The 14,255-nt window shown below is 43.9% G+C and overlaps 1 protein-coding gene across 1 annotated transcript; it reads right to left on the reverse strand.

The window, feature by feature from the left end:
- Positions 1–11,132: 11,132 nt before the first annotated feature.
- LOC109741372 (large ribosomal subunit protein eL34) lies at positions 11,133–13,803 on the reverse strand. The gene is made up of 4 exons (XM_020300456.4): positions 13,628–13,803; positions 13,324–13,403; positions 11,496–11,605; positions 11,133–11,416 (listed from the first exon to the last, which is right to left on the reverse strand). Exons 1-4 carry the CDS (start codon positions 13,704–13,706, stop codon positions 11,326–11,328), a joined length of 360 nt encoding a protein of 119 aa, XP_020156045.1. The 5' UTR covers positions 13,707–13,803; the 3' UTR covers positions 11,133–11,325.
- Between the last annotated feature and the right edge of the window lie 452 nt (positions 13,804–14,255).

Consider the following 14,255-nt stretch of genomic DNA (forward strand, 5'->3'; position numbering starts at 1 on the left):
CTATCCCAAAATTACAACGCGCGCGAAAACTCCCACCTCCTGCGAAATCCCGACACGCGAAATGCCCGTGATACCCCTGAACCGAAAGAACCGCCTAGCTCAAATCGGTGGGGGTACTTTCGTAACTTACCCCACATTTCGAACAAGCACATCCCTACGCCATGGTTCCCCCCTCCCATCCCATCCGCCCACCCATTCGTACACCGAGGCCGCGAAAACCCGCGAAGCCCCACACCCTCCTCCGTCCGCCACCTAGCCGGAGCCTCTTCCCCGACGACGTCGTCCACAGCAACACCTCGACGTCCCTCATCCATCGTACTGGATGAGGATCCGTCGTTGATCTCGTCGTCTCGCCGGCTCAGCCACCCCGTCCTCCACCTCCAAGGAGTTGCCCGACATTCCCCTTGTCTTTGGCGCCACCTCCATTCCCACACCGCTGTCTTCACCTGCACCACTGGAAGAGCAGCATCATCACCGTTTCCTCGGATGAAGCTGAGGCCTAATCGGCGCCACCAAAGAGGTTGTACACTAACCGCCGCATTTTCTTCTTGATTCGATCTCACGGTGCTGCCAGCGCTCGGTCTCGAGCCGACATGGCGCATCTCCATCCACGGCGCCGTCGTTGGCCACTTCCTCCACGGCGTCGCTCCCTTGGTGACGACGTCCACATCAGTAGGAGCTGCTATTGCTTTGGCTCTCGCTCACGCTGCTACTGTGCTCTTGCTCTTGGTCCCCTGCCTGGTCTGCTCTTGCTCTTGCTCTTGCTCACACTGATGCTCTCGCTCTTGCTCTTTCTTGCGCTACTGCTCTCGCTCTTGCTCTTACTTGCGCTGCTCCTCTACTCTTGCACGCGCTGCTGCTACACGAGCAGCAGATCCTGCTCTCCTTCGAGCCCCTGCAGCTGCTACCCGAGATGTTGCGACACGACCAGCTGCCCCGGCTCTCGCACGCGCTGCTGCTCCGGGCGCTGCTGCTGCTACTGCTTTTCTGCTACTAATGCGTTCAGTTTCGATAATAAAATTTAGTTTCGACAGCAAAATTCAGTTTCGACAGTTAAATTCAGTTTCGACAGTTAAGTTCAGAGATGAGCGGCTGATGTATTTTACATCTATTACTTTGTGGTTATGATTTTACATCATCTATTGGAGATGCTATTAGAATTCCACTCAGGTTAACATTGTCTCTCTTGTCCTGCTTCAGCCTCGCCGTCGTACAACTCACTGGAGCTACTCCAACGACGAAACCCTCCATCACAGCGGAGCAGTACCCCGGGCTCCATCTCCGGATGCCTAAGATCTTCTTCCCCTCCTCCGACAGCCATATCAGCCGGAGCATCCTCACCGACCAACCCAATCACGTTGAGATCGACATGGCTTCACCAAAGAGGTTGTACACTTGTTGCATCGCTTTTTTACTCTACATGTTATATATATATTGTCCACTGAACACACGTAGTAACGTGAAATACGATTAGTTTCTCCTACTATATGACAAGGAGTGAGGTACTAGGAAACTTAGTTATCCGTGATGGACTCTCTTGAACGCCATCATTATTTATCTCTGCGTGTTTGAGATGTGCATTTGTAGATGGGCCTGGGAGTTGAGCTAGTAGGGCAGTGGCCTAGGTCCAAAGTAGTGGAAGTAGCACAGAAACATTTTTTGAGTGTAGGCTTTTCCCTGCTCATGCTTGCCTACTAGAATCTCCAGTGCTTGAAAGGAAAACTGAAGGAAAAACATAGGAATTGGAAAGTTTCATATGGTACTACTATTCATGCATTTGGTTCAAAGGAATGGAGCAAAGGAAAGCTGTAGGATTTGTTCCTTTAGCTCCTTGAAAGAAAATCCGTAGGAATTTTAATATCCACTTCTCCTCCTTTTCAAATTCCTGTTCATGAAGCACAAGACTAAGAGATAGTAGCATAATAGCATTATAACCGTACATTTTCTTGTGGTTTGACTTAATCTCACCAAGCTTCTTTGCATCATGTGATCTTCCAATTCTTGTGAACCAAACACCCAGATTGGCAGAAATCCTGTGTTTTTGAATTCTTCGTTTTGCATGTGCATTCCTATCCTATTACTGTGTATTTCCTATCCCTGCGTTGTTAGAATCCTCCAATTCAAACGAGCCCTTACAGAATTACTTCTCTTACAGATAGTTGTCAAAGAAAACCTTGTGTGGTTTGTCCCGCTCCTGCTGCACCGTCGTCCACCCCAGCTCAGCTGCTCCAACAACAGAAGGGTCCAGCACAACAGGGATCCGGCCTCCAGACTGTCCTTCGCCGCCTCAGATCTTCTTCCCCGCCGCCGGCAGCCACGACAACTGCATTACCATCATCAACCGAGCAGATGACCTCGAGGACTACACGGGTCCGCAAGAGAGGTCGCACTCTTTCGTCTGCTTATGTTATGCATTGCTTAATATTACATGCTACTTTATCGTCCTATTCACCGATTAGACTCTGAGTCAGCTCCAAACTAATGGTCAAACTTGAGTTTTTAAATGGTTGTGGGGTACATATCAAGGCCGCAATCAATAGTATCTATCTACTATCTGGTTAATCTCTTGTGTCTACTATGAGTTTCATGTTGGGTGGGAAACAAACAGTAAAGAGGCCATTATCTGTATTTTTTAACTGAAGCCATTATCTGCCTACTATCATTGGTTTTTGGTCTATCCACAGGTTGCTACCATCACTCTGGATTTCTGCATGCACTCCTTACATAATCTCACTATGTTTTATTCCTATGCATGTCAGTTATTGTACACAATGCAACTGAACATGTAGAGCAAAAGAGACGAGCCTTGCGTGGCAATAAAATTTCATGCAGACGTTGCTTCATGGTAGGCGCAAAGGCAGCCCCCCTCCACCCATTTCAGATTGTAATCAAGAGGAAGATAACTATTCTGAGGGGGATTCAGAAGGAGAAGACCACTCCTATTTACCCCCTGAGGTCTTCGCTCTAACTTGGCATGCTGATGTTGGTAATATCATGCATATGGTGCCTTGCATTGCTTACTTTATACATCAAATATGTCATCTGCTTAGTTTAGACATGCTTTGTGTGAATGCCATATGTTTTGTTTCTTCATCGTATATGTGAATTATGCAACGCCATCTTATTTAGCTAGGCATCATATATGTGAATTTTGCAATGCCATCCTGCTTAGCCAGTCATCTTATATGTGAATTATATCAGGCCATCCTTTTTTTATTACATATTACATTTGTCAACAATGTTAGTACATTCAACACACTTCGTGTGCATCAGCCATTTGACACGGTGATGCAAAATTCTGGAGTGAAAACAAGGTCTTCAGAGCAGACTATGCTATCTGACGAAGCGCATATCTCCCTGGTTATGGATAGCTCCTCAGAGGAGGATTCAGAGACAGATGACCAGTCCTATTCCCCCCCCCCCCCCCGAGGTGTATGCTCTAACTTGGCAGGGTTATGTTGCTCATATCGTGCGTATGGTGTCTTGCATTGCTATGTCATTTGATTAGTTTAGACATGCTTTGTGTGAATGCCACCTGTTTAGTGTCTAATTACCATATATGTGAATTATGCAATGCCATCTTGTTGCAAGACATTATATATGTGAATTATGCAATGTTATCTTGTTGCAAGGCATTATATATGTGAATTATGCAATGCCATGCTGTTTAGCCAATCATCATATATGTGAATTATATCATGCTATCTTTTTTTGTATTACGTGTTCCATTTGTCGACAACGTTTGTATATTCAACTATTCTTCCTGTGCATCAGCCATTTCAAGCAGTGATGGAAGTATCTGGAGTGAAAACAAGGTATTTAGAGCAGACAATGCTACCTGCTGAAGCAGACATCTTGCTGGTTACAGATAACTCCTCAGAGGAGGATTCAGAGACTGGTGACCAGTCCTATTTCCCCCCTGAGGTCTATGCTCAAACTTGGCAGGCTTATATTACTCACGGCATGCATGTTGTCTTGCATTGCTTAGTTTTTACATCATATATGTGATTGCCATATGCTTACTTGCTTACTATATAAATCATATATTTGAATTATATCATGCCATCATGTTTACATAGACAGCATCTATCTGAATTATGGCATGCCAACCCATTTAATAAAGACATCATATAGTTATATCATCTCATCTTGTTTAGTGTTTACAGTCATCATATTTTGAATTATGTCATTATATCCGTGAATTATATCATGCTATCATGTTTCCATAGGCGGCATGTATGTGAATTATGGCATACCAACCTATTTAATAAACACATTATATAGTTATATCATGTCATCCAGTTTACATAGTCGTCATATTTTGAACTATGTCTTGCCATCTTTTTTAGTTAGCCATCATATATGTGAAATTGTGTCATGCTATCCTGTTTAGTTAGCCATCATAAATGTGAAATTGTGTCATGCTATCCTATTTGGTTAGACAACATAAATGTGAATTATTTCATGCCCTCTTTTATTCCCCACTATCCATTGCACCTGTCTATCATACAATGTTTGTACATTCAATTACTTTTCTTGTTTATTAGCCATTTGGATTGGAGAGGGTGATGTCTCCACCACAGAGCACCCAAACACGAGCAGTCAGTAAGGGAACTGCAGTGCCCAAAGCACGCGGACCACCACTCTGAATCCCAACTCAACGCTTAAAGCAGAAGAAGAATTATTCTCAGGTCAGGTTCTGTAGCTATGGTTCATACTCCTTTGCTCTTGCATCACTGTATTTACTCATACCAACTATTTTCAAATTTGAAGGATGGAATTGAAACTCCAATGGCGCAACAGGTATGTTTTAAACCTGTTTCTTTAACTGGTTTGCTGTTGTAACTTGCTCTATGTTGATTTCAGTTTCAATTGAATAAACAATTATGTTCTCATGTCATGCACATTACAAGTGTTGTTATTGCTCTGTAGTTTCCCACACTTATATTCTGTCTATTATGCTTTGTCTTGAACAAATATTATTTGAACTGTGTCTCTATCTTGATTTGGCAACAAAAAGAATGATATAGACCATAAAGTGACCATGGTACATAGATATATGTTTGTTTCATGTTGTTATCCTGTCCACTTTACTACTGAACTGATTTACCAAAATGAGTTTCATATACAACATGGTAAACCTGTGATGTGTCTGCTTGTTTCTCTTTTAGAATGCAGACACAATATTGGAGAACAGTACCCCGTTATGCAATGGTAAAGGAAGTAATGCAGATAAGGTTCAAGATAGTGAGACATCCCTGTTGGTATCCAAGAAAGCTGATAAAAACTATCTTGACGATAGTGAGACAACCCAAAAGTCATGTCTTGATGTAGTGTTCGAGTTACTGGCCACTACTGCTGGCACAAGCTCTTCGAACTCGCTGCCTGAATCAGTTCATCTTCTTGAGTCTCAACTTCAAGTTGAAAGACATCGATCAGATGTGCTACGACAGGAAGCTGAAGGACTGAGGAAGTCCCTGCAGAATTCAGATGCATACTTTCTGGTGCAACAGCAAGCGCTGGAGTATTTAAGCGCCAAACAAGAGAAAGTTAATAAGCTTGCTAACCATCTTGCCAGCATTATGGGTACCCAGGATATTGTTTCTTGAGCTCTTCTGAAGTGGTTTTAGTTCTGGACTTGTTTTGCTGCGGAGTTTATTTGCACTGGTCGCGAACTTTGACAACCGGTGTATATGATATGCTGCTTTGTTCCCTATATCTGCACTGGTGGCGAACTTTGATGCCCAGTGGATGTAATATGTGTAATAGCTGTGATAGCCTAGCGTAAGTTGCTTGCTTATTTATTTCCTTGTTGTCTTGTTTATTTGTTTGCTTGTAGTCAGTGCAGTTATTTTTCCGCGTTTGCTAGTGGCCGAAATAACCTATTTTTTAAAACTAGGCCACAATAACCATGGGCTACATATTTACTGTAGTTACCATGGGCCTCCTACGGTCCGTAGAAACAATGGGCCTTCTAAGGGTCGTAGAAACAATGGGCCTTCTACGGGCCGTAGAATCGATGGGCCTTCTACGGGTCGTATGATCGATCGGCCAAACATGGGTCAATAATAGACCGCATTATGGGTCATAAATGGGCTAGAGTTGGAATCGTCCATTCATGGGCCGACCATAACGGGCCGTCATTAATCGGCCGTATTTGATGACGCTATGAAAATGGCCCAACGGATTAACGGGCCGCAAACGGCCCGATTGTAACCACGGGCTGAATTTGGCCCACAAGCAGAAAAGGTCAGTAACGGGCCGTAAGTAACCGAATGCTGGAAATGAGCCCAAAAATAAATGGGCTTTGAGAATGCCGAAAGATAACACGGGTTGGAAGCGGCCCAATGGAATAATGGGCCGTTAATGGGTATAAAGCGGTACACTGTTCATTACGGGCCAGATTCACCACGGGCCGTTAATGGGCCAAGAGTTACAAAGGGCCTCATATGGGCCGAAAGACATCATGGGCCATACATGGGCCGGAAGTTACAACGGGCTGGAATCATATTGGATGACCCAGATGAAGCTACTGGGCTTAATTCTGATAGGCCGTAACAGGTTGTGAGTTAGCGAGCCATAAATGGGCTATATACGAACAGGCCATTAACAGGCTTTCCATGGGCCGGCCCATTACCTTTTGACCAAGTCAAACGGGTCGGCCTTTTCACCGGAATGGGCCTCTGTTGGGCCGTGCCACGTGTCGACGTATCATAGGCGCCTCCTATCCAATGAGTGGATGCCATCTGTCCCAACAGTGAGCCAACACGTGTTTCCTCCTGCCAATGAGAATTTTACACGTGGAAAATCCCCATTGGTCCAGGCTGTTAACAGGTTATCGGATCCAAAACCGGACCCGACAGCTTAACGGTGACCCGTTACGGTGGATGCCACGTGTCAGTTACCCTTGACGAAAACACTTCCATGACACGCCATTTATCGTCATGGAAGTGGACACTTCCATGATGATAATTTTGGTAATGTCATGGAACACTTTTACGACAGCACAGGTATGACTATCTTCATTCTGTCATAAAATCGTCATGGATGTACATGCATGACAGAAAACGTGACTTACTGTGACAAACACGTATTATCACGGAAGTGTATTTTTTTGTAGTGTTTGCCCCATATGTCATGGCCCTTACCTCTCCAGAGGGTGCCTAGGTGCCCCTCAATGCAGCCGGCATCCTCGGGCCCCGCCCTGGTAGCCACGCCCATTTATACTCACTCATGTAGCCGGCTCCTCCGGGTCGTATGCTCCACCGCCACCCTACCAGCCTGCTCCTCGATCTTGGGACCAGCTCGCCATGATGAATGCACGGCTTCCCCAACCACGGCTTTGAATGGTGCATGGACACCAGAGCATCCTCCCATGTCACCGGCAACCCTGGTAATTTAACCTCGCTCCATTGTTCTCTAAAGCCTGCTCCTACTAGCATAATTGTTGGTAATGGTCACCACATGCCGATCACCATTATTGATTCCACCACTCTTCACCCCCACAATTTCACCCTTCATGATGTCCTAGTTTCTCCTTCTGTCGTTACCAATTTTATTTTAGTTTGGAAGTTTACTATTGACAATTATGTATTGGTTGAATTCTTTCCTTTTGGCTTTGTTGTGAAGGATCTTCGGACCAGGAAAATCGCCATGATCTCCAGTAGCACATGTGACCTATACCCATTCCTCGGCAACGATTTTCCTTGACGTGTTGTCCTTTCCGTGACTACATCTTCCTTCGAGTTATGGCACCATCGTTTGGGCCACCATAGAAGCTCCTCTCTAGCTCATTTAGCTCGTGGTTTTCTTCTTGATTGTAATAAAACTCACACCTCAGTATGTGAGGCTTGTCATTTTGGTCATCGACCAACATCTTGCTTTTCCTTCATCTCATAGCTTTACCACTACACCGATTCAGCTTATTCATTGTGACTTATGGATCTCCCCAGTTGTAAGCTTTTCTGGATTTCAATATTACTCAATAATCTTGGATGATTACTCACATCACTCATGGTCTACTATATGCCACACCGACTCTTTCTTACAACCGAACCCACATCACAAATTTCTCCCATACCACACTCATATAGATCAGCATTGAAGCCTAATTAGCACCCAGAAATGTCAGAGGAGTATAATGCTTAATTGAAAAATGGACTAAGCCTGCAGGTGTCAACGTGGTGACGGGATTTCTCGTCACAAATTCTACACTTACGGCATTTGGTGCGCTACAAAGCACGGTGGGTCGTGCATAGCTTCACTGAACAGGAAGGCATTGATTTTGAGGAGACTTCCAGCCTGGTGGTCAAGCCTGTCACTATTTGTGTCATCCTCAGCATTGCTACAACGCATTTTTGCCCCATTCATCAATTGGACGTCAAAAATGCCTTCTTGCATGGGCACCTCAACGAGACTGTCTTCTGTAACCACCCGGCCGGCTTCATTAACTCCACTCGTCTTGATCATGTATGTCTCCTTCATAAGTATTTATATGGCTTGAAGCAAGCCCCACGTACATGGTTCTTATGTTTTCAAAGCTTCATCATTTCCCTGAGATTTTTCGCTTTCAAATATGACTCCTCACTTTTCATTTATCATCGTGGTGCCCCCATTGCCTATCTCCTACTTTATATAGATGATATCATCCTCACCGCCAACACACCCTCCACACTTCACTCAATTATCACATCACTCAAATATGAGTTCTCCATGACCGACTTAGGCAACATACATCATTTTCTTAGAGTCAATGTTACACACAATTCCGACGATCTCTTCTTGTCTTAACAACAATATGCCCTCAAAATTCTTGACCGTGCAAACATGATCAATTGCAACTCCGCTCCCATGCCCATTGACACTCTCTCAAAGCTCTCATCCATGCCCAGCATGCCCGTTCCCGACACCACTCGTTACCGATGCCTTGTCGGTGCATTACAATACCTCACATTGACACAGTCGGATATTCCATATGCGGTGCAACAAGTTTGTTTGTTCATGCATGAACCCCATGATGCACACATGGAACTCATAAAGCGTATTCTAAGCTACAATCGCAGGACATCTCACTTTGGGCTTCAACTATTTCACTCCACCTCACATGAACTTGTAGTCGATTCCAATGCTCATTTGGCAGGGTGACCGGACACACATCGATCCACCTCAGGCTTTTGTGCCTTTCTTGGATCCAACTTGATCTCCTGATCCTCGAAACGACAGCCCGCCGTTTCGCAGTTGAGTGCAGAAGTGGAGTACAGGGTTGTCGCACATTGTATTGTTGAATCATGTTGGTTGTGGAAATTACTGCATGGAATACATCACCCTCCAACACGCGCCACATTGGTATATTGTGACAACACCAGTGCGACATATCTCCCGTCTAATCCGGTGCAACATCAGCGTGCCAAATATGTGGAAATCGATCTTCACTTTGTCTGTGACCGTGTTGCTCTTGGCGAGGCAAAGGTTCAACATGTACCATCGAGCTCCTAGTTTGCTGATGTTTTCACCAAGGGATTGCCTACCATGGTGTTCATCAGTCTTCGTCGTAGCCTGAACGTCCTTCTGAGCGGTGTTTCGGCTGAGGGGGGTGTTAAACATGTACATGTGTTGTATTTTACCTGGTCACTAGATGATGTACATGCTCCTCTTTTACGGGATACCAACCGACATCACGCCTTGCGTGCCACTTGTATAGGGAGCTCGGTTAAGCTCCCCTACATATATATGTTGTAACTCTCTCTGATCAACACGACTCGTCATTATTCGGTATAGCTACATTTGCATCCCTGGAATCCATATGGTGAAAAGGGTGAGAACTCAACCCTTTAGACATGGAATACACAATTTTTTTGAAGATCGTCTGATTTGGGAGATCAATAACGGTTCTACCAATTTGCATCGATTATTGACACGTGAGAAACCTACCCTTCCCATCAAGGAATCCTCGTTGCTTTTCCGTCAAATTTAGGAATCTTACTACGCAATTTGTGACTTACTGTTATATCAGCACTCTACATAATGTTGCATGGAATTCTGAACATATAAATATTCTTGCTGAAGATAGTAACAACTTGTGATGGTTCCAAATAGTACAAATAACTCAAAATTTGGCAGATATTTCTTGGAGACGTCGTTGTTGAAGCACCTTTACCATAGTCTTTGAAGCAAGCGTGCGCGGGTGGCTTGCTTGCGAGTGGTTTGCGGAGCAGGGTGCGACGGAGTGTGAGCGTTGGGGTACATCACTTGATCGGTCCTTGTGTTGGCCGGCGGTGGTGGAGCCCGTGATGTCGTATCCTTCCTGAAGACTCCGTCGCGGCTTTCCCACTTCATTTGTCTTGCTCCTTGTGAAAACTTGATTTGCAAGATCAGGCGGTGGCGGCTACCCATAGTCGTACCCTTTTGGATGTAGTGTGGTGATTGTTGTTTTATAATATAAAGCATGGGGAAACTCTTTTTCGTCATAAAATGCCCTTTATAAAAAAATATGTCCTATTCTTCTGTTAAAATGTACTCCCTCTATAAAAAAAATAAGAGCGTTTACGCCTTTATGGTCTAGTGTAACCAGTGTAAATAACAGAGGAATTGATGACGGTAATTTACCATAGAAAACCCCACTTTATTTGTTATGTGTCTATCTTCATGGAGAGTGTAACTTTGTATGTTGTCGTGTGGCTTCAGTCTCTTCTAGCAGTTGCATTATAAGTTTAACTCCAGTCCTACTATACTCATTTTCAACTAGATTTACAAATTCTTCCCCGAGTTGCCATTGTTGTTTGTGGCAGTTATTCGAAGGATGCGTTTGGTTCCCTGCACGGTAGCACAAGCGATTGCTTAATTTACTTCAGAGTTTGTCTTTGCACTGTAATCTTGCTCCCCGTTCTGGTTCTTGCAAAGAACGAAGTAGGAAGAACCTGCTGCTAGCCGGTAGTTTGGGCAGCGGAGAAGATCAGGGCGGAGGGGGTTGGATCGTGGGAGGCAAAGGAGACGCAAGCGATTCTGTTATCCTTTTGGGACTTAAGCGTCCAAAATGCGTGAAAGCAGAATAGGGTGCAGCAAACTGTTCTCGTGTGACAAATAAAGCCGACAGCGTTAACTGAGCTAAGCAGCTCAAGAACATCTAAGCCGAATTGGAGTCCAAAAGCTCTTGCATCAAAGGCTAAGCATCCATAGAGAACCAGCGCGCAAAATCTAGAGAAGCACATCAAACCTCACATACTAGAACCAGGATTCTGCAAATCCAAAGAGAGAAAATTCTTGATTGCTTAAAACAAATTCGAAGAAACACAAAACATCACCGCGACGCCTATCTCGCCCAGTTGTTTAGCTCTTGGTGGTCTTCTCCTTGGTCTTCTGGATCTTCAGCACCTTCTTCACAATCTTCTGCTCCTCCACCAAAAACGCCCTGATGATCCTGCACGGCACGAAAAGAATCAGCTTAGCTCAGCAGCAAATTTATCAAGTATCACTTGTTTTGATTGAATGATGGTTACCTCTCCCTGACTGCAGGACCAGACAGAACACCACCATAAGGACGGTTCACAGTCCTCCTGTTCCTCGACAATCTGGACCTCTTGTACTCAGTAGGCCTCAGGTGTGGAATCTGCAGTTTATCATATCAAACTTCCATGAGAATGAGAAAATGCCATGGTGGTTACTAAGGCAGTATAATATACCAACAACGCGAGGCATAAACTTACAAGGAACTTGCTATTCAATCTGCTGTATCTAGCCACCACTATCTAGCAGCATATATAGCATACACCTACTGTAGGTAAAAGTGGTCCAGCAGCAGTTCACGATTACATGCATACATGATTTCACTTGTAAATGGCTCAATGTGACCTATTAGGGGTTGTTTGGAATGGGTGTAAAATAGCTAAGCACCGGTGGCCACACAAATTTTACAACCACTCCAAGCGTAAGCACCAAGCACATAAGAGTAGACAAATAGTACTAATGATTATCTCCGCAAAGTACAAACATAATGCACATATGGTGGACACCCCTCAATAAGCAAATCACAAAGAATGTGGTCCTTCAAAAAGTAGAGGGACCATTTCACATAAAAGTAGAAGTCAGACAACGTGCAAGCTCATATAATTTTTCAAGACAGATCACAAAGATGTTGAACAAAAGATTGCCAGTTAAAACAGAAGATTTTTGGACAACATCATAGTAATCAAAAAATATTATCATTTGAACTATGCAAGAATACACCATCTGAGTAGTACAACTTTGTGGCGAGTGCAAATGCAAAAAAAACAAAAGGAGCCACCAGACAGATATCACAATGAGGCTTCTACAACAAAACTAAGCAAATGATAATATGATATTGCAATGACCTCATAGAGATGATTGGGCCTAATTCACATAAAATTAGGACATATGCTTGCCATGTTTCACTGTAATCATACCCCTACTAATATGTCAGAAAATGCTCTCAGCAACAAAAATGAAGCTGAACTTACAGTATAAAGTTCATGCTAGATTCAAAATACAAATGCATAATAACCCAAAAACATAAATTACAGAGTTATACACTGAAGCATTGGAACAGAGTACGAACAGTCAAAAGCCATGTTCATATCACGAGAAGAATTGGTTTCCAGACAAGAACACAATTAAGAGAGATGAATCAAAGGATACAAATTCAGGGCCAGACAAGCAAACACAGAAAGTATGACATGTCTCCAATGCAATTTAAAAAACACAGAATAGAAAATATGACATGTTTCCAATGCAATTTCAAAAACACAGAAAAGAAGGTTGTTCTCTAATGCAGTTTCATGCAAAACCTGTTTAGTGTGGGAAGAAATAGCAATATGGTTCAGTTTCATGCAAATCCTGTTTAGTGTGGGAAGAAATGACAATGCGCTTTACCAACAAAAAACAGCACACAATTGACACAGCATGCAAAGTACAAGGATGTACCAAACTCATAATTCAAAATTAGCTAACATAGACAGTTTAATTTAATAATTCAGTCTATGAACGGTAAATTCACCCGCAGTATGGTCAGAGCTGACAAATTGAGCATACCCAAAGGTATAGAACATGATTCGGCAAGAATTAGCACTACTTCAACAATAGTAATCCCCACTTCACACATCAACACGAAACGAAAAAATCTGAAGGAAAACATTGCCACATTCCATGGGGCAGGACTCAAATGTAGGGTTTTTTGTTTGGATTTTAACTGTATGTATTTATATCAGCAACCACTTCGCTGAAATGCAGGTTTTATCCGAGCGCATGGTGCATACAACGCATGAAATCTAATGAAATAACAGGTTAAAAAATGGAGAATGGAACACATACTCCTTGGATCTTCTTGCCGGTAACCGGGCATTTTGGCCCACTCGCCCGCTTCTTGGTATACTGGTACACAAGCCTCCCACCTAATAATCAGTAATACATCAAGAAAACTCTTGAGTTGAGATCCTGGAAGAAGACCCCAAAAAAATTTACCCAAGATAAACCCAACTGTTAAGGGAGCGGTAAGGACACATGTAAAATTCAAGCCTAAATCCAACACATACACGAGCAGCAGCAATACTATCCAGACAGTTTCAAAACTAAAACACAGGAGCGAGCAAAAGCAGGCGCCGCTGATCTCCCTCACCTGGTGTCTTGACGACGCGAGTCTGGTTCGACTTGGTGGCGTAGCTGTGGCGCTTTCGGTATGTCAGCCGCTGCACCATCTCGCCGCCCTCTACCGAAGTTCTCTCACCGCTCGCTCTTTCGCTCCCGCTGTCTGTAACGAGGCGGCGCCGAAGGGAAGTGAGGGTTGGGGAGAAAGAAGAGCTTTTATAGGGCTGTAGGTGGTCCGGGTGACCTAGATCCAACGGTGGAGGACGCTTTGCCAAGTGAGCCGACTGCTCTGTGTTTGTTTTTCATGATTATTAATCTAGACCGGTTTTACATGAAAAATACCCAATTTTACATGAAAAATACCCAATTGAAACGTTTTCGGGAGCCGATGTTTTTTTTTCCGAGAGCACACGAAAGGCGTGCCTTAGCTTCATAGAAGGGGAGAAAAATATTTACAAGATATTACAAGCCGCATGCATCATCATAAGGCGTGCCTACACACCCACTTGACTGGCTCCTAAGCGACTACTCACAAAAGTGTAGCACTCCACTCCCTATCCCCAACGCCCACAAGTGGCATTCCCTGAGAATGTTCCTGACCGTATCTATTTCATTACACACGTCGTTTCTACCAAAAACCCTACCATTCCTCTGCTTCC

The sequence above is a fragment of the Aegilops tauschii genome, chromosome 7 (assembly GCF_002575655.3).
Source record: "Aegilops tauschii subsp. strangulata cultivar AL8/78 chromosome 7, Aet v6.0, whole genome shotgun sequence".
Lineage (NCBI taxonomy): Eukaryota > Viridiplantae > Streptophyta > Magnoliopsida > Poales > Poaceae > Aegilops > Aegilops tauschii.

Bases quoted from the DNA above. Each gene is read 5' to 3' on its own strand.
- LOC109741372 (XM_020300456.4), bottom strand. From the start codon at position 13,706: ATGGTGCAGCGGCTGACATACCGAAAGCGCCACAGCTACGCCACCAAG. The intron at 13,404-13,627 runs GTGAGGGAGATC...ACTGATTATTAG, and splicing joins TCGCGTCGTCAAGACACCAG to GTGGGAGGCTTGTGTACCAG. The intron at 11,417-11,495 runs GTAACCATCATT...CGTGCCGTGCAG, and splicing joins GGTCCTGCAGTCAGGGAGAG to GATCATCAGGGCGTTTTTGG.